Source organism: Akebia trifoliata, chromosome 9 (assembly GCF_017979445.1).
Source record: "Akebia trifoliata isolate Shusen 1 chromosome 9, ASM1797944v1, whole genome shotgun sequence".
In the NCBI taxonomy this organism is placed as follows: Eukaryota; Viridiplantae; Streptophyta; class Magnoliopsida; order Ranunculales; family Lardizabalaceae; genus Akebia; species Akebia trifoliata.
This window is the reverse complement of record NC_141383.1, coordinates 23,504,864-23,530,671: the sequence shown is the minus strand read 5'-3', so window position 1 is coordinate 23,530,671 and position 25,808 is coordinate 23,504,864. Positions and strand designations below refer to the sequence as shown.

Here is a 25,808-nt window from a genome sequence, read left to right as displayed (position 1 = left end):
TGTCTTCCTTAAAAATCTTGCTTAGTTGAAGAATTGGTCTTTTGGGTTTTGTTGTTTGTTTTTTTTTTTTTGCCTTGGCGAGCCACACGAACCAACCACTTTACACGTGTACAACGAGGGGCATATAGAGAGATTCGAAGGTGTGACCTGGGGAGCAATCCCAGTCGCCCTTACCATCTCAACTAACCCTTGGTGGTATTTTTGGGTTTTGTTTATTTGAGTGGTTTAGTTTAACCTATGTTTTATTGTTTAACTTGCAAATACAAATGAATTAACTTGTTTTAAAACTTATAAGAACTCTAACAATGACAAGGGAACAACTGAAAGTCATTAAAAAAAAAAAAAACTTGATTTCAAGGTAGAATAAGTTATTTCAAACCCACTTTCACCTATTAATTACTACTACCATTAATGTTGCTTGCTAAGCAAAAAAAATCATTTTATTTTTTTCATGATAGATAAAGGGTCAGTGATTAGCAAGGTGAAGTCACTCCATACTCCAAAGGTCTTCCTCAGGGTTCTAAGGACCACTTCTTTTTTTTTTTTTTGAATAAAATATATATCACTTTTAACTAAAAACATTATTAATATAAAAAAAATATTAATCTGTTTATAATGTTTAATGTGGTCATTCTTGGTTGGACTGTTGGGATCAATCAATCAATGTGATCTTAAGGCTGAACATTTAAATGAGAGATGTTACGGTCCTTTAAAGGTCATTCACTTGGAAATGAGATTGGTGGGCGCTCTTCTCATTGGCTTTGTTACACAAGGTAGTGGAATAGCATGACTTCCACTATCACTAAATGCTTGAGACTTATGGGTCCCATTATTCTTGTCCTCTTAGTTACATCTTACAGTACTTTTGTCTGGTGAAAGTATCCAAGTAGGATGATTTAGACATAAATGCCCCTAGCTTGAACTAATTGTCTTCAACATATTTTACTATAGCCCCCTGAGAAGTTGGTGATATTAGATTTACCCTCCTAAAAATACAATGCTCCTTTTTTTTTTTTGTTAAAGAATTAATGGTGAAATTTTGATTTATTTTTAAAATACTCTACTAAGCTTAAATTATTAAATCAAAATTTAAATAAAAACAAATATTCATAGTTAATTTATAATAATAAAAAAGGTTTTTTTTTTAAAGCTTATTGTGGGCATCCCCACTCTCCGGGCGAGACTAATCCCACGGTCACATGCACCAGCACCTTGGAAAGTCCTGCATGCAATTGATTGAGTTGAGGGTCAACTAGACCTTGGAGGGTGGCCCAAGGAATTCATAGCTTCATAGGGTTTCGAACACATGACCTATCCTTCCTGAGGAACTTATCAAGGCTATGCTTGTCACTAGGCCAAACACTTGGGGTTATATATAAAAAAAAACATAGGACATTGACTTTCAACCAAGGGATAACCAAGCATTTTGTAAGGGAGGGGGTAAACCTAATATCATCAATTTTGCAGGGGTTTTACAGTTGGTTGATTCAAGATGAAGTCAAATAGTATATAACAAAAAAATTATCCTAAAGATTAAAGATTTTGAAAACAATGGGTTTTTTGGGAGAAAAGTCCATAGGTTGAAGGAGAGAGTATTTAGGTAATAGTGATGATTTAGGTAAAGGAGTATCTCATCAGTTTGAAATCACATGAGGCATCTTAAAATATTCAGCAAATCTAGAGGGCTATATTTAAATAACCCCAAAATTTACTTAATTTTGCAGGCTAGTTGTAGTGATAGAAATAAATAGATGGGATGGGACATGGGACCTCATACCTTGAAGTCTTGGAATGAGTCTGAAGTTGTGAGAGAGCTTTCATCAGTCCTCTCTTGCCAAGCTCATCCATGCATCATACATGTACACCTACTGCACCATGACAAGCACCACCAAATAATGACACTAGGGGGAAAGCTTAGAGCACCCACTCAAAGTTCATAGGTTGAGATGTATAACAAGACATAAAGACACCTACACAACCCCCACCCTAACAAAGGGTTCTGTCCTTATCTGTGTTTCATTTGGTCGGTAGAGATACCTCATTCAGGAGGACCCTTTAACTTAGTCAATATTTATAATCGTGTTTCCATGCAATATTTAAGTGTACAACTCAAAATATTTTAAGAAAATCAATAATACTTTTGAAATATTGAATGTTTTGGTGTCGATGTTATGTTTCTTTACGTCATTGATTGATACTAAAATGTTCCATCAAATTATTTTGAAATAAAACTGACACGATCGGATAAGATATTGACGTGCTCTAATTCAAATATTTTAATGTATCTTGTGAAATTATTATGATGTCTATGTTTTATATGAATTGTCTTTATCGAAATATTGGAAAAGGGGTATTTAGCTGGTTTGATTGCCCAATTGGCTTCATAGATCACACTGTCCTTCCTTCTGATTTGGTTTTCTACTTGAAATATATCTCAAATTGGGTTATTAGCTAAAGCTTCACTATGGATACCATACTAGACTATTTGGATAATCCGCAACAAAACTATATTTGATGAAGAGAATCCATCGGCTTTTAAAACTCTTTGGTCTATAAGATCATGGCTTAAGGAAATGAATTTGAATTTTTCGCAAAAGCCCCCTCCCAAGTCATCTTCAATATGTCTTGTTGTTTTTGGGATTTCTGGAAAGAGATTGAAAAAAAAAAAAAGACACCTAACTATTGAATGGTTGAAGCCGCTCAAGAGTTGCATTAAATTAAGATTTATCATGGAGTGACCTCAGTGGGAACACATGGGGGACACCTTGACGTGGTGGCGCGCGCATGCACATAGATGTGTTTCTCTGAGATACAAGTAAAACGCATCTACAAACATGCGCAAACCACCATGTTAAGGTGTCTCCCGCTGAAGTCACTCTAGCACGGCTCTTAAATTAAATATTGATGGTTCCATCGTTTAAAATTCAGACAAAGCAGGAGGAGGGGGTATTGCTCGAGATTGTTCAAGGAATCTCTTTTGGGCATGATGCTTTTATTTTGGTCATGCATCGAAAAATGTTGCAAAAATCAGAGCTTTGGCGGAATGTTTAAAAATAGGTGATTTGGCCAGAAAGAAAACCATTATAAAAAAGAATTCAAAATAGTAGTTTAGGCTCCGAATAAGGTTACCTTTGGGATTACAATGTTTGGGTTAGAGCTTGTACGTGTAATCGACTCCTTTGTAGTAGCAAATTGATCCATAGAGCATATTTTCGGTGAGAAAAATAATGTTGCAGATGCTTTGAAAAAAATTGTGTTAAATAGATCTATGGTGTCGGATTCATTTGGTTTTAGAAAAATAAAAAAAATTGACGAAGAATTTATTTGATTTTTCTTATTATAAATATAGATTAATAGATGCAAAATCACAAATTCCTATATTTTTTTTAAAATTAATTATATTATGTTATGTCGACAAAAAACTAAAAAACCTATATTTTCAAAATATTAGACAAATCATAATGTAGGCCCAATTCAATATATATTTATATTTTGGGTTGGGCCAGTAATTTTTGGTCTGACAAATATACATGGCACTAGTGAGCATTTTGTTAGACTAACAAATCAACATTGGGCCTGGTTTTAAGGCCCATTAAAGCTTTTTTGAGACAACGGTCTTAAGGGTTATGATCTGCGTTAGACTTCGACATGAGGTGCTGTGGACTCTTGATCAATCCAATTGTAGTTGGGTTTGGGTTAATTGGATCGGGCTTGTATACAGGACTGGATGCGTTCATTCTCTTGGACTCTCCCAACAATCGTACCTAATGAAACCAATTGCTAATAATTGATTTGGATCTAGAAAGGTCCATATCTTACCCCGAATGAGGCCCAAATCCTCAACCCCATTGAGTTTATTGTGAGTCAGGTTTTAGTCTAACGGACCCAAACTTATAGCACTATTCAAATTTACCCAAGAATGGGCTTCAGCCAGGTTATTGTTGCATTTTTGTACTGGCCCAAACTACTCTTTACTTCTTAGAGAGTTCTAAACAAGTTATCTCATATAAATGATTCTTTGTGGGATTCATTTATTGCCGTTTGTAATATTTCTCTAATAAAAATTTCTATTAGAATGAATTTTGACTAAATTAATTAAATACACCCTTTCTATCAATCCTTGTTGTAGTTGGGTTTGGGTCGATTGGACGAGGCATGTGGGCTTGGATGTATAGTGACAAAATTCTTTGATTTTTCAAAAAATTGCAATTAGTTCACAATTCTTGCAATCGGTGATTTAATCCCGTCTTATTCACATAGCTTTGAAAACACGATTTTATATTATATTTAATATGAAATTTTGTAATTTTGTTTAATATATGAAATGTACATTTTTATGACATCAATAAGTAATAGTATATCGTGACTTTCCTGGTATGTGTGGTTTGTGGGGAATTGCAGGTACTTAGGGATTTGGGCAAGATATGTTGCTCTAAGAGGTCAATTGCCTAAATCCCGTTAGTCGGGCACACAGGTATGGATAATTAGTTATCCCAAAGAAAAAAAGGTAATAGTATATTTTTTATCTTTTTTTAACGTTTCCGAATCCAAACATTGTCATTCAAAAAAATATGGACTCTTTAATACTCATTTGATCAAATATTAGTTTAAAAAAGAATTTTTGAAGCAAAAATGCCGTAATTACCTTTTTAACGAATTTTCAGGTTGAAAGAAATGTGTTTATTTGAAGTAATCTTACGTTTTAAAATTAATGACAAGCCCCTTGACTATGGCTATTTCTTATATCACAATATGGGGTGGGGGGGAGGGTTCTAAATGAAAAAAAAAAATTTCCTTATTTTCTTATCCTAAATGAAAATCTTAATAACCAAATAAATTAGTCGAGTCTTTTATTTGTTCTGTATATTTTTAGGTTAAAACACTTTGTAGAGTTGTTAAAATGTTATTTTAGGTATTTTTTTTCTTAAAAAAGTCTTCAAAAGATCCTTGATATGTGAATATTTTATTAAGTGGACCTAAATGGTCCGTATTCTTTTCTAGGGGACTAATCGGTACATATTCTCAGTAAAGAATCCCTCATAGTCATTGTCTCTTAATTTGATTAAACCCAAGTAGCAATTTGTAATTTTATTCATGAAAAATGCATGAATTGTTTGCTTCTCTTTTTTTTTTTTTTTTTTTCAATAAAAGTTTGTTCTTTCAAATCCTTGAACGATTTGAAAAATTCGTGTATTTTAATGAAAAAACGAATTTTTTGAGAAAAATGAATCAAATGATTTTTTTTTTTTTGGTTATGAATATTGTAATATTCAACAAAAAAAATGATGTTAACCTAAGTTATTAATGAGGCTACATTTTCCCCCATCTACTGAACTTCTCAATCTCTCTCCATTGTCTCCACTCTCCAACAACCCATTCGGGCAGGTATCTCTCTTTGGCAAATCGATCTTTGCAACTTAGTCTAGAAGAATTGAAGTTGAATCAATCCATACAACTCGTTATAATTTATTTATTTTATTATTGATTCTCCTTTTATATTTTTCTTTCTCTTAACAGTAGAAATAGACATTTTTTCTCAATCTCTCATCCATTCGAGCTCAAAGGGATGTTTATATATTTTGTTGATTTTTTTTTTAATTTATTATGTCTTGAATTTTTTTTCGATGATTTTTTGAGATCTAAGTTGCAATTCTTTTAGTTAAGTTTATACATGTTTCTAATTGTTCAAATCATCCTAATTGTTTATTGTGTTGCTTAAGTGGAGGAGGAATTAATTATTTTTTCGATTCTAATTTACTATATATGCCATGTATTATAGATTTCAGAATCATAGCTCACACAATTGAAAATTTGCTAACTTGAAAATCATTGGATTATGATAATTATATTACTACATAGATTGACTCATTTCCAAAATGTACCGAATTATTTGTTTCCTAATTTTTTATGTGGAGTGTATAAAACATGTATGAAGTATATACCGCATATTTTTCATTTAGCGAATGTTTGACAAAAATTTTAATTGAATTTTTACAACCCAAAATCAAATAAAATTCAAAATTTTCATGTATCAAATTTTGTAGTATTCCGGATTGCTAACAAGGGACCAAACATTCATACCAAGTAAATCAAATTGATTCGAGTTGGTACCTAGGCTAATAATCCGAAGGAGTCCCAAATTCTAACCCCCCACGTTTGTAAAGTAACTTGTGTTTATTATGAGTCAGGTTTAACGTAGTATCGAAACATCCCCAATTAATGGCATGAGCCAGGTTCCATTTGAGAGCTTCTTTTGATACACCAACTTTTACTTGTAACACACCAATCTATATATAGATAAGCATTTAATTTCATAGGATTTGGTGTGTTGTATGTAAATGTTGGTGTGCCAATAGAATATGTCTTTTTTTTAAAGAGGTATGAGTCAAAGATACTCGAACTAGTGCTTCTACCTGGACAGGTTTGGAGGGTAAACCCTGGCTCAACCCAAACAATAAAATCCTTAACCTGATCACCCAAGCTTGAGTTTTTAAAATTAGGTTGAGCTCAGGTTAGGCGAAGTAAGTAATTTTTGGCAGGTTGGACTCATTGAACAACCCTAAATTCATTTCGAACAATTAATATACTATATTTCTTAAATAAGAAATACAAAATCATTAATAAATAAAATTGCATATAACCTCCAAATTCATCATGAAAAGAATATTTAGACAAATCACACTAAACCAAAACTCACATTAATAATATCCAATTGTCCACAAGCCATAATAAGAAGATAAAATAAAAAACTAAATTAAAAAAAAAATAAAAATTCTCGATGATGCTTGCCTTCACTCCTTGGTGCTTAGTGTCCATACCCTTAATGAAATGATTCTTCATGTTCAAGAAATCTATGCATATCATATCATATATGACCATACATGGCAAATATGCTCAAAAAGAAAGAATCGTAAAAAAATATCTTTATTTTAACCTTAGTTATAAAAAAGAAATAATTAAAAGAACATCTTAAAACTAAATTAAGAATAATGTTGATGTGACCTCGGCTAGAACCTCATATTTAAAGCATTGATGGTTCCTATTCATTTTCACGTGAAGAAGTGCATTATGAGATTCCAATTTAAGGTCACTCCAACACTACTCATAAATTAAAGTATATAATTAATATGAAAATATTTATATATTAGTATATAACAATAGATTCAGATTAAGTAGAGTTGCTCCAACTCTCAACTCAAATTGAATTCGGGTTGAGATATGCTAATCCATGCTTAACTCATCTTCTACATAACTCGTCCTAGGCTCGCTCATCAATCGGGTGGAGCCCAGGTTAAGTTCGGACCAGACCACCCAAATTGCAGCCCTAACTCGAACCCATTAGACATTGTTTCTCAAGGTGCAAAGTCCACCTCAGTGGTTGAGCCCATAAAGAATCAGGGGAACGCGGCTTGCGTGGTCGAGTGAATTGGGTCCATCTTCGGTTCTTTTCCGAAAAAAGACCTCATTTGTGAGTCCGGTTCCTGGAGCTTTTGTGGGCTCCACCTGAGCTAAGCTTACCTTTGCTTCTATTGTAAGAATAAAGAGAGTTTTCTGACGAACAAACGAAATTAAAGTCACGCTTTGCAAGTTGACTCTCGAACTTTACATCCGAGAGTTTCTAATCTCTCTCTCCAGTAAACAATGAGGCCTCAATTTGTTCTGTTTGGAGATTCAATCACAGAGCACTCTTTCACACGCGGTGGATGGGGAGCAGCGCTTGCCGAGACTTACTCTCGAAAGGTTTCCCCCTTTGTTTTTTTTCCTTTAAATTTCTGTTTTTGTTTTTTTTTTTTTAAAAAAAATCTTTTTGTCCCTCATAATTCTTTTGATTTTTCTTGGGTACTGCAGATAACCCACTTCAGATTTATTACCCATGTTTATGAATTTGATTTTTTTTCTTCCATATTTTCCCTTTTATTGTTAATTTCTCAATGTCTTTGGAACAAAACCCAAAATGATTTGTCATCTTATGTTCGATTTTTTTTTTTTTTTTTTACTTTTTATGATACTTTTGGCCATTTTCCAACATACCCAATTGGAATTTTGAATCTTCTGTATAGAAACGCTTATTGTATATTTTTTATTTTGTTTTCAGGCGGATGTGTTGGTCCGTGGATATGGTGGATACAACACCAAATGGGCTTTGTTCCTTTTACATCACCTTTTCCCCATTGTAATATTTGTTTGTTTTTGTTCTATTCTGATGCTTAACCAGATGTTTTACATGTGTTGTATAGCTCTGATTTTAGTTTCTATCTTAAATGCAGCAATGTTTCATGGGATTCAAAATCGATTTGTTATTTTGGTAGAAATAGAGGATGTTTAGTCTAATGGTTATCATGTGAGATTGGGTTTTTGTTGATTGTTTGATGGGCATTTTTAATTTCATCTTTAAGGCCCATCCATCTCTACCCATATAAGATTTCAATAAAAATTTCTCTATATCATCATTGAAACCATATCCCAAAGATTTGGGGTTGGCCAAACGAAACTTGTTTCTCCACTAAACAAAACATGTTCTTCCATTCAATTTTGTCTAGAGCCATGTCTTCTGTTGTTGAAAGTGTTTCTTATTCACTTTCACTATCTCAATCCACTTTTGTTTGGACCTCCTTCTCGCTGTTCTAGAACTTTCAACTTGTATCTTCCTTCTAACGAGGGCTGTAGTCGGCCTTTGTAGCATCATGTTGTTGGATTAACTTAACTAGTTTGTTATTTTGGTAAAACCATATTCTTTTTGGATTTGACTCGGAGTGGCTCTAGACTCCTATATGATCCTTTGAAAAACATATTAATTTTTTCATAATTATTTAATTTTCAAATTTTAAAGGTTATTTATATTAAATCTTCTTTCAGGGTATCTTGAATCCTCCTGTTGCAGCGACGGTTTTCTTTGGTGCCAATGATGCAGCTCTTTCAGGGAGGACCAGTGAACGACAACATGTGCCCGTTGAAGAGTACGGTAACAATCTCAGAAGAATTGCTCGACACTTGAAGGTTAGAAATCTTAAGTTTTTCCAATGTAGCGAAATTTTGTGGTAATGGCTCATTGATGGGTCAAGTTTAAGATATAGAAGTACTTTGGAGGTGTTTGGGTGCAAGAATATGATGTCCACACAATGGATGGTGACTCCAAAGTACCCTTGTTTGTGTGTTGCAAGGGTGAAGGTGAACTACGACGGTACATTTCATTTTAATACAAAAACACTAATCCCTTTTCCTATTGAAGCCTCGAATTATGTCTTAAACACTGCATGGAATATTTAAATTTCCATGTGTTGGGGGGTGAGACTGATAAATGGATTTGATATTAAATGGATTAGTTCATTCTACATATCTCATGTGACATCGATTGGCAGGAATTCTCTCCCAACATTTTGGTGGTGTTGATTACTCCACCTCCAATCGATGAAGAAGGGCGCATGGAATATGCACGGTTTGATACTTTCTCCTTACAATGCTACATTCATAGGCGTATCGTAATATCTTTATAAAAAATTGTGAATTAAAAAAAAAGTTATATGAAAGAAGAAAAAGGAGGAATATAGGAATAGAGTGCTACTACTAACAACAAAAATGGCTGAATACAATAGCTCTAAGAGCAAGATGTAAGAAGAAACTTGTTGAGGGATTCAAAATTGAATTTTAGGTATGTTCCACAACTAGAGTTCTATTTGGTTTCTAAGGGAGTAAGAATAGCTCACTTGAGTACATTAGGGTTCTCCTGGACTACATAAGAAAGCGAATTTTTATTGGTAGTTGAGAAGCTTTACAAATAAATGTCAATATTCATTTGATTTTGTTCTTCCATCCTTTTTTTTTTAATTAAACTTTCTATATTTTAATGTACCCCAAAAGTTGTAAATGGGTAGGTTTATCTGCAGAGTCTACTTTTCAAAAAAAATATATATATATATCTGCAGAGTCACGAGAAGTAACAAAATTGAAAACTTCACCTATTTCTTTTCATACTTTTTTCCTTATGGTGTGCTTTAGAAAGTTTTAATTAATTGTGCAAGTCTTGCAGATCCTTATATGGTGAGAAAGCAATGGAACTGCCAGAAAGGACAAACGAAACGACGGGAGTTTATGCGAAGCACTGTGTTGAGGTAGCTAGGGAAATGGGTCTTCCCTCAATTGATTTGTGGTCCAAGATGCAGGAAACGGAGGGGTGGCAGAAAAAATTCCTAAGGTTAGTGATATATAAAAGCTTTTCTTCTTCTAAGTAAGGATGAGAGTGTTGTTGTCTTGGAAAAATCTTTTACTTCTATTTTATGGAGCATCAACTCTGTTCTACAAACGGCATGACTGAGACATGTTGTGTACACGCTGTGGAGGCAGGACATGCCACTCCGTGGTTTCATGTGGGATTCATAGATCAGAAAGACTCCATATGACAATTCTAAAATTTTGATTCTTGACTGACCCATTGACCGAAGAAGACTTTCACTAAACCACGCGAGCATGATCTCAACAAAACTTGCAGAAAAATTTGAGACCCTTATGCAACTGAAGTTTTCATTCGTGCTTTTTTATTTTCTTGTTCTTTCTTCAGTGATGGATTGCACTTGACAGAAGAAGGCAATGCAGTGGTTCATAAAGAAGTGGTGAGTGTGTTCAATGAAGCATGGCTACGTGCTTCAGAAATGCCCTACGATTTCCCTCACCATTCCAAAATTGATGGGAAGAACCCCGCGAAGGCTTTCCAACAACAATGCTTGCAAAATTAATTTTTAATGGCTCTTCCATATTTTGGTGCTCACTTGGTCTCTTTATTCTATTCTTGGATTATTGTTTCCTTTAGTAATTGTTCCATTGAGTTTGTCTTGGCATTATTATGATCTTTTTGTTGATGATTTTTATATATACATTAGAATTTACAAAACATGGCCATTTGGTCTCTTTCTCTCTCTGCAAGGCATTTAAAATAAAATGAAGTTAAAAAAGAAAACTTCCACTGACACCCCAACTTTTACTTATTACACCCCAACTAAATTCAAAAAATAAAATATTAATAGGGTGAGAATATCATTATCTCACTCTAGGAAAGAATGTAAGGTCTCAATATTTTCTTTTCTTTGATGGAGAGATTGAAGAGTATGATATCAACATCAAGAGGTTGGAGTGGACGATTGTCTCATTGATCTCAACTTGTTCCTTTTGATTTATGATTGAAATCATAAGATGAAGGATGATTTAGATGTATCCTTTCAGATTTTGGTAAATTTTGAGATGGCGAAGACTACGCCATACGAAATTGAGGTCTTCAGTTCGAATCCCCCTAGGGGCCACCCTCATGTATTTATCCTAGAAATTATTTGGTGGGTGTGCGGTAGGGGATGCAAGTGCTTCAAGGATTAGTTTGGTGCTCTAAGAGGCTTAGGTATCTCGGTTAAATATATACATATTATGAGATACCCCTTATTCACGACTGAAGAGATACACTCTTCGACCACAATCTTCTCTAACAAACTAATAGAAAATGACTTAGATGACCTCATCTCTATCTTGGCCAAAACCCCCTGTTTTTCTCTAAAAATCCATTGTCTACAATTCATCAATGTCAATGGTGGGGTGGCAATAGGTTGATTTCAATTGAGTTCTACATATACTCAGAATCAGAAGTTAACTACAACGTTGGTTTTCATTTTGAATCATGATAATCTAACTATCCCACGTGGCAAAGTCAATCGACTACTCTGACGTGATAGGTTTGAGAATTGTAGATTTGCATTTCTTGGGATATGTGGCTGCACTTCTCTATAAAAAAGTGTATCTCAAGAGAATCATGTATCCAAGAAGAGCAGATCTAGATTTCTAAGTTTGTCATGTCAAGTAGTCAATTGAGCATGTCACATTGGGTAGTCAGATTATCACAGACTATTTGAATTTTATTGATTTTGATTCTAATTAGCGAAACCTTTGGAATCATAATCAACTTTACAAATACCCCTACACCTATCAAGTACTCCATAAGAGAGACGAATATTGGGATTAGAGCCTAGACCCATAGCTCAGTTATTTGGCATATTGGAACCTCCACTTTGAGGTGATGAGTTCAAGTACGGCTTACCCATGTAAAAAAGGGTTGGGATGCCATCAAATGTCCCATTGCTAATCAAGGTCAGGCGGCACACAATTTTATGCCACATGGCATTTTTGGGGATCATTGACCGTATGGATATGTGGTCCATCCCTTAGTTAATCTATTTGCGTTGAAACTTATAGTGTTTGATAACTTATATCCACTAGATCCAATCTTTTCACAAAGAATTAAAATCTAATGATTATAAATCATTCTTAAGACAATGTTATAATTAATGAATGCACATCACCAATCAAACTAATCTTTTGTGTACATTCACCAAGGGATATTTACGAAAACATACACGCGGTGCACTGTTTAATTTTTACGCGTTTTCATCACTTTTAATATTTACAAATTCACAGATTTGTCACTTTCAAACTTATGAGATCGTAGATGCGTAAAAGTGAATAATGTAGTGCGTGCATGTTTTCGTAGATATCTCCTTATTTTTTTTTTTAAATTGGGATGTAACTAAGTAAAAGTTGGAGTGCAAATAACATTTCTCCTTTTCTTTTCCACACGAAGAGGTAAGATATTTTCGCAGCTGGGTTTCTTAACCACGGTTAATCTAAAGGAGCCTAACCATGGTTAAAATCTAACTACATGTTTCCAAACTCGAAGCTATAAGACCCGAATGTCATCTCTGGTTACGTCCGTTTGAAGCTTTTCTTTCTTTCCCTATAAAGCTTTGGGTTCCTCCGCTCGCGAGGGATAAGAAGAGAGGAGAAGTTGAGAGAGAATTGTTTTTGTTTCTTTGAATCCGTCTTCGAAGCTTCTGCTACCACACCACCACCATCGAAAGGTACGCCTCTTTCAGGATTTTTGATTATTTTTATTCTCTTTTTCAGATCTAGATAAAGATTAGAGTTTTTGATCTTCGAAGAAACCGTAATAACTAAGCTAGAAGTTTTTTTTTAACGAGGAATAAGGTTTTTCTGATTTGTAATTTGAGGGGTTTCGCGATTTAAGTTCGTCGATTGTCTGAATTTATTGATTTCTCTGATACGTGGTTTTGTAGCTTTTGAAACCCTAGATCAAGGTCTTTTGTGGGAAATATAGCGCTTTTTTTTTTTTTTTTTCTTTTTAATTTGTGTGTGGAAAGGAGGGTGCTTGAGCTGCTTTTGTGGTAGAAATTTATGTTTCTGATTTTTTTTTGGGGATCTGGAGCTTTGAATATCCTGTAGTTTTATTATTGTGATGTAGGTTTCATGGTTGAGTGCTTTTGAATTTGGAGATAATTCTGTTCTAATTGTTTGGCTGGAATTTTGGTTGTTTACCTTTTGAGGTGTTTGGCTGATTGTGTAGGTCTTTGGCCTTGATTCCACGTGGGATTTAGGGCAGTTGGTGCTGGGAGTTAAAGAAGTGTTCAAGGCGGGTTCTTTTTTACTTTCTTTTGGAGTTCTAATTTTCCCACACAAGCACATTCTGCTGACTTCTTTGGATTCAATCTGTCAATTGGGGTCCAAAATTTTAGTCTCCCCACTCGCTTCCCTTACAATTTTATTGAACCCATTCATCTGAGCCAGTTTCGGGTTTAGAAACTTGATTTTCTCTGACAAAGCTTGTTCCTTTGGTATTATTTTTATCAGCCTTCAATCCTATTGTTTGTTGTTCACTCTGCTATGGCTGCAAAGACGTCCATTTCCCCGAATGGTCCAAGCTACGCTCCAGAAGACCCTACACTTCCAAAGCCATGGAAAGGCTTAGTTGATGGGAATACTGGGTATCTTTACTTTTGGAATCCGGAGACTAATGTCACCCAGTATGAGAGGCCCGGTGGTTCCTCCGGCCGGGCCCCATCACCCACACTTCCAAAGTTGGCTCCAGTGCCTATAAGTTCTTCGGTTCAGATTCAGCAATCTTTTCATGGGCATCATCGCAATGGTAGGGAGGAGGAAGATGATCGATATGGTAGAGTTAGCAATGGTGGCCCCAAGCTTGCAGCAATTCCTGTAGGAAGGAATCATCAGGTATTTATTGTGTTCTCATTTACTAATTCTGACTAATCTGATAGCTTTGTTGTCTAACACATCATGTGCCCAGTCTCAAATGTTTATTAAAGGTGCTTTAATGGTCTGAAGAGAGGCATATGTCTCAAGGTGTGACCCATAGCTCAGTTGGTTTGACAGATTGCAAAATAACTTTGAGGTTGTGGGTTCAAGTCCAGTTAACCCATAAAAAAAAAGTCTCAAGGTGTGAGGTTTAAGCTTCAATATGAAGACTACAAAATAATACATTAAAAGTTGAATTATACAATAAGTTCAGTAGGAAAGAGAAGTATGCAAGGAAATATTAAAAAACATTGACTATTACGATTAAGGAAAGATATGCTATTTAATCTAGAAGAGCTATTTTTATTTAATTAAAGGCTGAGGAAAAACGGAAAATAAAATTGTAAAGGATACGAGGCCCATCCACAACTAGAATATTTGCGTAAGATTCATAGCTATGTCACAAGGTGAAGAAGGCAAGAGATGTTTGCCTTTCAAAACCTTAGTTGATGAAGCCATATAGTGCTTGCTATTTTACATCTTAGTAAGGTGTAGGACATTTTAGGGCCCTGCTCCCATGTAGCATTACTTCGAGGTAACATGTAAGATATTGGAAAACTCGTATGTAGAATAGGGTTTATATGGCTGCAATGATTGTTCATAGATATACTACAATGTAAGTTGCCTTGGTACTGATTAATTTATTTTTATCTGTTGAACCTTTCATATGCTAATATTGCGCTCTTTGGTAGCTAATAAGAAAGCAAATATTAATTTATCTTCTGTGGGTAATAAAAATATCCCATTTATCTTTTGTATTAGAGTATGAGAGGTGGCAGTGGTCATTCAGATAATGTCTCAAATGGACTAGTTGGTGGTGATCGTGGAGGATCTAATGTACACAACCATTCACATAGTTCACAGGCTTTGAGATCATCCACGAAAGCACATGGACCCAATCCTGGCAGTGGTTCATCAGTGGAATCGTATCGCCGTCTGCACGAAATCACTATTACTGTAAGCATCAAATGGATTTCTACATAAGATTACCTTTGTGGTTTCTTATTTGCACACTTCCTTTGCAGTTTATTTGGTCCCTTAAAGCTCACAAGTCTAGTTGTTGTATTTGGGTTTTGTTTTATCTCACATGATGGACTGACCCTTCGGTTGGTCCGCTGTAGCTCTTAGATTCTTATTGTTTCTTTAAATTTAGAAGTATATATTTCCTGAAATCTGATTTGTTCATGCTATTTGTGCTTAGTGAAATTTTGTCGCATTGATGTCATATGCTTTTAGTTTCCAATAAAGTTTGATATATTTCTAGAATCATGCATAAGCATCCTCGATTTTTGTAGTCTGCAACTTATTGACTGTGTGTTGTCCTCTTTGGGGTGTGACTTGGGCTTTTTGCTTGACCAGACAAGACGAAGATGACCATAATTTTTGTTCTGGCCTTATTGAAGCAGCTTGGAATCATGTTTGTGACTAAGTTTCTCGTCATGGTTTCTTATTTGAAATTTAACATTAGATGTAAAATCTAGTGTTTATCATGTAGTAAGTTTTGAAGTTAATTGTGTTCAATGCATGACTACTAGAATCCATGTTCACAGGTTGGAAACTATAAAAGTTGTATATTTGAACCTCAGCTTGGTTTGCTAAATATTGTTTTTGTTATATGTTATTTGAGATAATGGTTGATCTGGTTTTGACTTCCTCAGGGAGATGATGTGCCACTGCCTTTTATGTCATTTGAATCTACTGGTTTGTCCTCGGAGATTCTTAGAGAGGTAATGTTTTTGTTCTCCTCTTTCTTGGTCTTTACCACTTTATGCTAATAAAGCGTCTAGAAGCTCATGTAAGTTTCCTCGGGTCGTAACCTAACGGTGTTTGCTGTGCAAGTTTGTGATTGCTGGAGGTCGAATGCTGAATTTCAGACTCATGTCTATTTTCCATCTGTCCTGTTTTTGTCGCAGGTGCGATATTTGCTCCTGGAGGAGCTAATGTCGTACGCTGTGCCACCCATTGTGTTGGGGGGCTTGCATGTAGTTGGAGCGCCCTTTATACGGAGGACCAAATTTTGAGAAGGGCTTTCAGAATCACCCCAGTTCGTGGCCGGGGCTGTCGCCGGTGATGGTTCAGTCTGCCACTCGGTCAGAACAGAAGGCCACTTTCTCCTGCTCCAGCTTGCATCAGCAAGCAACGGCCGTCTACAAATGGGGGTTGATAACGCTGCTTCCAGCGTTACCTACTCCTCCGCGGTTAAAACCAACAAAAAAATTTAAGCCGGGTACCTCTCCTCATGGGGATCGCTGGTTTTGCTTTTCCAGGTACACAATGCTGGGTTCTCTGCTCCAACACCAATTCAGGCCCAATCATGGCCAATTGCTTTACAGAGTCGTGATATCGTGGCCATTGCTAAGACAGGATCCGGGAAAACCTTGGGTTACCTAATTCCAGGGTTTATTCACCTGAAGCGTTGTCGTAATAATTCCCAGTTGGGTCCAACTGTGTTGGTATTATCACCAACGAGGGAATTGGCAACACAGATACAAGATGAAGCTGTGAAGTTCGGCAGGTCATCAAGAATTTCATGCACGGTTTGTTCCCCTTTGGCTTCACATCTACTACTATTTTATGTTTCAGAAAATGATGGTATTTTTGTAGTTGTGGTTCTCATTAAGATTAAACTAATTCTTAAAGAATTTTTTGTAGACTTTTCCAGGGCTGTTGTGCCAGAATATTCTCCGTAATTATTGAACTTATATGTTATTGAAAGATTTGTATCTGGAGCATTATTTACTTGCCATTAAACTAACTGGAACAATTAAGAACTAGCTTCTAAAGTACTGAAAAGCAAACATCCATTTCTTCTGATGAGATCTAAGAAGATAATATTCTTTTGCAATAATTATTTATAATTTTTAGTCCCAATTAATTACTTGACAAAAACCAACATTGATAAATTACGTGGTTCACTGTAGTTTGTGAGGTTATGTACTATTGTTGCTATTAGACCAGTACTTTTTTGGGTTTTTGTTGTTTAAATTGTAATCCACTGTATTCATCATCTCTCCTGGAGTTGTTGTTCCTGTATTGTATCATATTCTCAACCATGCACCCTTCAATTATCAAAGGGAGTTTACTTGGGCAATATTTTCGCCCACCCCAGTATTTGAGGTTTTATTTGAGTGACTATTGCCATAGGTTCTCTTGCTTATTTGAATGGCATTTCTATTTCCATGCCACGTGCCTTTGTCTTATTCTATTTTTTTTTAAATTGGAAAATTGGTTGCTAACAATGTTTTTGATATGTTTGTGTGGCTGTAGTGTCTATATGGAGGAGCCCCAAAGGGTCCCCAGCTAAGAGAACTGGAGCGAGGAGCAGATATTGTGGTTGCAACTCCCGGACGGCTTAATGATATTCTGGAGATGAGAAAAGTTAGCCTTCATCAAGTTTCATACCTGGTGCTTGACGAGGCAGACCGCATGTTGGACATGGGTTTTGAACCTCAAATTCGGAAGATCGTCAAAGAAATACCTACTCGTCGCCAGACTCTCATGTACACTGCAACATGGCCAAAGGAAGTCCGCAAAATTGCAGCAGATTTACTTATTAATCCGGTGCAGGTTAACATTGGCAGCATAGATGAACTTGTGGCCAACAAGGCTATCACTCAGGTGCGATCAAACGATTTTTTTTAAAGTGTTAATTTAGCCTGAACCAAGTGTAATCTAATTGCGATACTCCAAAACTCGGGATTCCAGTATGGATGTTTGAGTTGTTTTTTATTTAGTAAGATATAGTGGTTTTTCTAGTCTTTTAATGTTATTGCCTTGTATGCACAGTATATTGAAGTGTTGACACCCATGGAGAAAAACAGACGGTTGGAACAACTATTGCGATCTCAAGAACCAGGGTCTAAAGTCATTATCTTCTGCTCAACCAAGAAAATGTGTGACCAACTCACTCGCACGGTTACTCGCCAATTTGGAGCGGCTGCCATCCATGGGGACAAATCTCAGGGTGAGAGGGATTATGTATTAAACCAGTTCCGTTCTGGGAAGTGTCCCATACTTGTAGCCACCGATGTTGCGGCTCGAGGTCTGGATATCAAAGACATCAGGTCAGTACTTTACCCAATTTCTGTTATTGGATGGTCGTAAACTTCACCCCTAAAAGGGTGGTCTTTTTGTTGTCTAGAAGCTTCATATTTTGCAATGTGAATCTAATGGGCAGCTCCCATTACTCTTGAAGTGCTTATATTAAGAGAGCTAGTGTTGGCATCCCAACTTTTACTTATTACACCCCAATTTAAAAGAAAAAAATGAAACGGTTAAGAATAAGTTAAAGTTGGGCTGCCATTAGAAGCTCTTTTTTTTTTCCTGTTAGATTTTTATTTTTAGGTTTTGGATTGTATACGAGCATAATCCTAATTGTAAACAGCTACTGAAATTGTTTGAACAGAGTGTTATAATGTTGAGATAGTAACTTGAGCCAAACCTTTGTACTGTTTGGATAGTGTGTTTTAATCTTTAATTGGGGGGTGATAAATAATTTAAGAAATTGGGGTGTAACAAGTAGTTGGGGTGCCAATAGTAGCTCTATATATTAATTGCTTTAATCTTACCTTTGGCATGAGTGGAATGGTTATGCTTATGTTGATTATATGATGATAGTGGTTATCTTATTGATGAAAATGTTGGGTTATGCCATAAAATTGACATCAGGACCTTAAACTTGATCTCTGCTGCAGGGTTGTTATCAATTATGACTTTCCTACTGGAATTGAGGACTATGTTCATAGGATTGGAAGAACTGGAAGGGCAGGTGCCACTGGAGTGGCATACACATTCTTTCTTGAGCAGGACTCGAAGTTTGCATCAGATCTCATCAAAGTTCTAGAAGGGGCAAATCAGCGAGTTCCACCACAAATCCGTGAGCTGGCTCTGAGAGGAGGTGGTGGTGGGATGGGCAGGAATAGACGGTGGGGGGTTCCTGGTGGTCGTGATGGAGGCCGTGGTGCACGGCAGGATTCTGGTTATGGTGGGAGGAGTGGTCGCGGGCCTCTACCATCTTCAGGCAGGTCGGAGATAAGCAATGGAGGTCGTGGTCACGACCGTGAACCACGTGAGAGGTATGCTGTCCCTAGTAGCAGCTTTTTTCAATAATAATAATAATATTCTCAAGTAGAATTGCGTAAGTATGAAACCTCATTCTAAAATAACGTTGGGATTAGGTATGATCGAGGTTACCATGATGGACACAGCGAGGATTTACATGGGAAGTACGCTGCCAATAATATTGGTCGCCAAACTGGAGATAGAGACCGAGATCACAGCCGAATCCGCAGTCATAGCAGAAGCCCACACAGGGGGAATGGGTGGGGCTACCCCCACCCTCGCCCCCGGAGCCGCAGTCGAAGCCGTAGTCGCAGCCTCGATAGGTTTGGTGGTTCCAGAATGGTGCGTGGACGTTCTCCAGTGTCGAGGAGAGACGTTTTACCAAATGTACCCCGGTCTGTGGACCCAGTTTATTCGCCACCACCAAAGCAGCATCGTCGGGGATCACCGTATCATAGAGTGAAGAGCCCTATACATGGAAGGTCACAATCACCATTGGGCGATCTGCCACAGCGGCAATGGGGAAGATCACCAAAGCGGGGGGATAATGGAAGAGTTCCCAATGGTCAACTGCCTCCTTTTCATGGGGAGGAAGAGGAGGAAGGCTTGATTCCGGAAGAAGAGGGAATGATTCCAGCTGATGAAGAAGGCATGATTCTGCCCGATGAGGATGGTAAGTAGGTTCGACAAGGAGTGAAAACTGATATGGATAACAATGATACTATTGCTCTTCGTAATGATCCTGTTTGGATCCTAAAAAAAAAAAAAAAAGATATTCTGATCTGATGATTCTTGGAGATGTTTTTGGTAAAAAAAACAGTTGTAATAGCTGGAATGAGGCAGTGTAACAGTAACAGGAAACATGGGGAGCGCAAGCTGGTGGAAATGTGTTCTTTATATAGATAGAAAGAGAGGAAGGGGTGGTAGGGGAACAATCAGGACCTATAGAATGGATGGTTGTAAACTTTATAATTGTTTTAGGCCTCTTGCTATTTTATCAAAATTTAACTGTAGGGAGCAAGTAAGTTCTTTTCTAAGATATAACGAAGCGTATATGGAGTCTTCAAATTCTATTTTTAATTGGAAATGTTTAGAGTTTGGAGTGGTCTTTACATCTCTCATCTGTTCAACAATAGCTTTACAGGTGGAATTGAGTAAAATTATCAGATTATGCCTTGGTTCCTGGGCATTGATTTTGATTCTTCAATGAAGAAGATGATTAACTATGTGAGAAAAAGGGCACTACCACTGTCGTTGGTCATTCATTCCTCCCTAGGCCGCTGGAAGCATCTTAAAAGCACCACCTTTATCAAATATTGTGGGATCGATGTATGCAAATTAAGAATAGTTTCTAGTCTAGCATCTCGTGGTGTAGGTGGTCTACGATAGGGGTGCACATTGGATTGGGATAGGGGTGCACATTGGATTGGGTAAATCTGAGAAGCAAACCAATATGAAGTCTTTTGGATTTGATTGGTTTGGATTGAGTATGGTTTGGTTCGGGTACGGATTGTATATAAAAACATTCGATTGATTTGGTTCGATACCGGATTAAGGGTATGATAGAATGGAACCAATCTGAAATATATATATATATCTAGGGTAGCGTTCAATGGCCAACTTTTTGGCAAAACATTTTTCAAAACATGAGTTAGAAGTTTTGGAATGGGCTGATTTTTGGTGAGGATGATCTCTACGGTGAGGAGATCATCCTCACCAAAAATCAGCCAATTCCAAAACTTCTAACCCATGTTTACAAGTTGAAAAATCGTGGACCATCCATTTTTTGTAAACTATTTTTGATGGGGTTAGAAGTTTTGGAATGGACTGATTTTTGGTGATGATGATCTCCTCACCGTAGAGATCATCCTCACATCATCACCAAAAATCAGCCCATTCTAAAACTTCTAACTCATGTTTTGAAAAATGTTTTGTCAAAAAGTTTGCTAAAAAGTTTGCCATTGAACGTGACCCATATATATATGGGAAATGTTCAGCACCCTAAGTTTTACCACACTTTAACAAACGTTTTTTGTCCTACATGGGTTAGAAGTTTTGGAATGAGCTGATTTTTGGTGAGGATGATCTCTATGATTAGAAGATCATCCTCCCCAAAAATCAGCCCATTCCGAAATGTTTAGCCCCATGTTTACACGTTGAAAAATCGTGGACCGTCCATTTTTTGTAAATCAATTTTGATGGGGTTAGAAGTTTTGGAATGAGCTGATTTTTGGTGAGGATGATCTCCTCACCATAGAGATCATCCTCACCAAAAATCAGCTCATTCCGAAACTTCTAACTCATGTAAGACAAAACGCGTTTGTTAAAGTGTGTGGTAAAACTAAGGGTGGCGAACGGGACCATATATATATATATATATATATGGGAAATGTTCAGCTCCCTAAGTTTTACCACACACTTTAACAAACGTTTTTTGTCCTACATGGGTTAGAAGTTTTGGAATGAGCTGATTTTTGGTGAGAATGATCTCTATGATTAGAAGATCATCCTCCCCAAAAATCAGCCCATTCCGAAATGTTTAGCCCCATGTTTACACGTTGAAAAATCGTGGACCGTCCATTTTTTGTAAATCAATTTTGATGGGGTTAGAAGTTTTGGAATGAGCTGATTTTTGGTGAGGATGATCTCCTCACCATAGAGATCATCCTCACCAAAAATCAGCTCATTCCGAAACTTCTAACCCATGTAAGACAAAACGCGTTTGTTAAAGTGTGTGGTAAAACTAAGGGTGGCGAACGGGACCCTATATATATATATATATATGGGGACTGTTCAGCAGCCCTAAAGTTTGCCAAGTTTGGTGCCAAACATTTTTCAAATATGGGTTAGAAGCTTTGGAATGAGCTGATTTTTTGTGAGAATGATCTCTATGATGAGTAGATCATCCTCACCAAAAATCAGCCTATTCCAAAACTTCTAACCCCATCAAAAGTGAGTTAGAAAAATGGACGGTCCACGATTCTTCAACTTGTAAACTAGGGTTAGAAGTTTCAAAATGAGCTGATTTTTTGTGAGGATGATCTCTTCACCGTAGTGATCATCCTTACTAAAAATCAGCCTATTCCAAAACTTCTAACCCCATCAAAAGTGATTTACAAAAATTGTTTGGCACCAAACTTGGCAAGCTTTAGGGCTACCGAACCGCTCCCTATATATATATATATATATGGGAAATGTTCAGCAACAAACATTTTGGCAAAACATGGGTTAGAGGTTTTAGAATGGGCTGATTTTTTGTGAGGATGATCTCTATGGTGAGGAGATCATCATCACCAAAAATCAGCTCATTCCAAAACTTCTAACCCCATCAAAAATGGTTTACAAAAAATGGACGGTCCACGATTTTTCAACTTGTAAACTAGGACTAGAAGTTTTGGAATGGGCTGATTTTTGGTGAGGATGATCTCCTCACCGTAGAGATCATCCTCACCAAAAATCAGCCCATTCTAAAACCTCTAACCCATGTTTTGAAAAATGTTTTGTCAAAATGTTTGTCAAAATGTTTGTTGCTGAACGAGACCCTATATATATGCGTCCCGTTCAGCAACAAACATTTTGGCAAAACATTTTTCAAAACATGGGTAAGAGGTTTTGGAATGGGCTGATTTTTGGTGAGAATGATCTCTACAATGAGGAGATCATCCTCACCAAAAATCAGCCCATTCCAAAACTGCTAGCCCCAGTTTACAAGTTGAAAAATCGTGGACCGTCAATTTTTTGTAAATCATTTTTGATGGGGTTAGAAGTTTTGGAATAGGCTGATTTTTGGTGATGATGATCTCCTCACCGTAGAGATCATCCTCACAAAAAATCAGCCCATTCCAAAACCTCTAACCCATGTTTTGAAAAATGTTTGTTGATGAACATTTCCTTATATATATATATATAATCTATTTTTTTCTTCTTCAAGTTTGAAGAAAATCTAGTCATCATTCGTCTCCCTAACCTCGTCATTCACCACCTCGTCAGAAAACGATAAGGTAATCCATATATCTCTCTCTCTCTCAACTATGTTAGTATGTTATAAAGAGGTAACTCATCAAAGTCTTCAACTTTTATCTCCTCTATTTTTTTTCAACAAAAACTTATAAAAAAATGTACATAAATCTCTTTCTCAACTCTCAAATGGATCAATCCATTTATGGAATTAAAAAAAAAAGAAGTTTGATTCCTTTTTTTTTACGAGAACCTTTATGCCGTGTTTGTTAGATAAAATATACTATACGAACTTAGGTTTGGATTCGTTAATTTACCATTTATGGATTAGTTTCCTCACTAATTCATCAAAAATACCAATTTTAAAATTGTAATTTTTTTTAATCTCATTGAGCTTCTTCTAATTTTCAATTTATACAGATTTTAGTCAAAATTTAATCATAAAATCATTTTTATTTTAAAAATACGTATTATTTATAATCTAATCCAAAGAGTTCTTATTTTGAAAGAAAAAATACTAGTTTTTTTATTTTCAAAGTATGAGAACCGATCCAAACCAAGGTTGGTTTGGATGGCTTCGGTTCTATAGAGTAATTGGATTGGTTCGGTTTCAAATTTGTAGAATCGATCATGTTTGGTTCGATTTCAATTTTGCCAAAATCCGAACCATGTGTACTACCTCTACGTGTTTTGTTAACATGTGCCCTAAGGACACACGTTAGGATGCATTAAATACATCTTGGAAATAAGTGTTTGATGGTATTTTGGTAGTAAAAGATTTTTGGTAGACAGCAGTAACTGGGTGTGAAGACCCAAAATCGATTATATACCATGAGATTCAAGGTATTTTTCATGGGTTAAAGTTTGCTAGATCTAAAAGATGCTTTAAAATCCTAGTTCAATCGAAGTCTATTATAGCTATTAAGATTCTAAATGGTAGATGGAACACCCCTTAGTATGTTCAACACTTGGTTGTGTCGATTAAAATCTTATTGGCCGGTTTCAATAATGTAAGTTTCATGCATGTATTTAGAGAAGTCAACAAGGTGGCTGACTACCTTGCTTATTTTCTTTTCTCTTTGGACTGTTCGAAGATTGCTTGTGGATCTTCGCCTTCCTTTGTTTCTCTCATTTTCTAGAATAAAAAGAGCTGTATTTTCTTGAGATTGTAGTTGGTCTGGGTCTGCCTTAACCCTATTGACATTTAAAAAAAAAAGAAAAAAAAATATTTTTGGTAGGCAAATGAAGTTTTGTGGCATATTTAATGCATCTTAACATGTGCCTTAAGGGTACATGTTAACATTAACAAAACCCCTAAATGATTATTATTATTTTATTATTATTGTTATTTATATTTATATTATTTTCCTCAAACATTATAAAAAAATAACTTGCTTGCTTGAAAAAATTTCATCAAAAAAGAGAAAATCCATAAGATTCTAATTATCCTACCAAACTACTTCAAAAATGGTAAAAAATATAGACGACATTCAAAAATAGTTTTTGATGTGCAACCACTACCCAATTGAATTGAGCTGTGAACTACCTAATCACCTCTTCATCATCCATGAAATAGATAATTTTGAGCTATTCCTAGAATAAACACTAGCATCCTATGATTTTAAAAATCGTCCAAGATCAAGATGACTACCGTAATAATCTTAATTGTTTTTTCTTGAAACACCTAAATCAGCAAAACCTAAACTCCATACACTCAAAAAATCCTAAAGATTTTTAAATTACAAGCATAAGATCAAAATTACATAATGAAATATATGATGTTAAAAGAAAAAGAAATGACTATTAATGGTAGATCAAAGATATAAAGAAATCTTACTGTGTTAATTTCAAAGTGAAAAATATAGGATTTTCGTACACAAAATGAAAGGAAGGGAAGAGACCAAGACATCACTATTGTAAAGGAATGAGAGGTAGAAGAGAAAGGAGAGGTAGAAAAGTTAAAAATAAGAATTTTCGGATTTGTATAAAGAAGGAATAAGTGATATAAATCAGTGCTTTAAGGGGGGTGGTTTAGGAATAAAAAAAAAATTCAGAATTCAGAAGTTTCATCCAGTGTCCTCCCATTGTTGAACTAAAACTTCTAAATTTTGATTTCTTAATTCTGAAATCTGAATCAAAATAAACGGCAACAAAACTTTTCAAGTCTGAATTTTAAATGTGGACCACATCCATTCAGACTTCAGAAGTTTTACCAAACACACACTAACTCTTGTAGACCAGAAAAAAAAAATATAGGAAAACAATTGAAACTTTGATATTTTTCGATTAGGATGTTGTTTCGTCTTTGACAAACTAAAAATTCGAAACATTTTGTACGGAATGAAACGAAATTTTAAACCATGGAATGAACACATATGCTTCTTGATTATAAAGATAAATGATGAACCGTGATAATATGATGTTCCCCTCTAACAAACGCCTCCCTACGCCTTCATCACAGAATTGTAGATCAAATGTTTTGGGATACACAAGAAAAAGATTTATGGTAATACATATCCCGAGGCAAATGATCTACGATTTTGTGATGGGGGTATAGGTTAGAAGGGGGTGTCATATTATCACGACTCTTAAATGATATTTGTTTCTTTGATGGAAGTAAACAAAAAAGATAAATAAAGAACACATAACTA

General features: G+C 35.8%; 2 protein-coding genes across 3 annotated transcripts; both read left to right on the top strand.

Annotated features, from left to right (window-relative positions):
• Positions 1-7,411: 7,411 nt before the first annotated feature.
• On the top strand, positions 7,412-10,893 carry LOC147394822 (SGNH hydrolase-type esterase superfamily protein). 2 transcript variants are annotated; one of them, XM_086454342.1, is made up of 6 exons: positions 7,427-7,740; positions 8,096-8,173; positions 8,857-8,997; positions 9,360-9,436; positions 10,028-10,192; positions 10,556-10,893. In XM_086454342.1, the coding sequence occupies exons 1-6, from the start codon at positions 7,642-7,644 to the stop codon at positions 10,728-10,730; spliced, it is 735 nt and encodes a 244-aa protein (XP_086310468.1). In that variant the 5' UTR covers positions 7,427-7,641; the 3' UTR covers positions 10,731-10,893. The 2 variants fall into 2 exon arrangements, with proteins under 2 accessions (XP_086310469.1, XP_086310468.1); XM_086454343.1 differs by lacking the exon at positions 8,096-8,173 and having other exon boundaries at positions 7,412-7,740.
• Positions 10,894-12,712: 1,819 nt separating this feature from the next.
• LOC147394821 (DEAD-box ATP-dependent RNA helicase 14-like) lies at positions 12,713-20,308 on the top strand. Its single transcript, XM_086454341.1, has 9 exons — positions 12,713-12,890; positions 13,394-14,058; positions 14,902-15,096; positions 15,798-15,866; positions 16,407-16,676; positions 17,407-17,757; positions 17,926-18,203; positions 18,834-19,214; positions 19,317-20,308. Exons 2-9 carry the CDS (start codon positions 13,711-13,713, stop codon positions 19,879-19,881), a joined length of 2,457 nt encoding a protein of 818 aa, XP_086310467.1. The 5' UTR covers positions 12,713-12,890; positions 13,394-13,710; the 3' UTR covers positions 19,882-20,308.
• Positions 20,309-25,808: the final 5,500 nt, after the last annotated feature.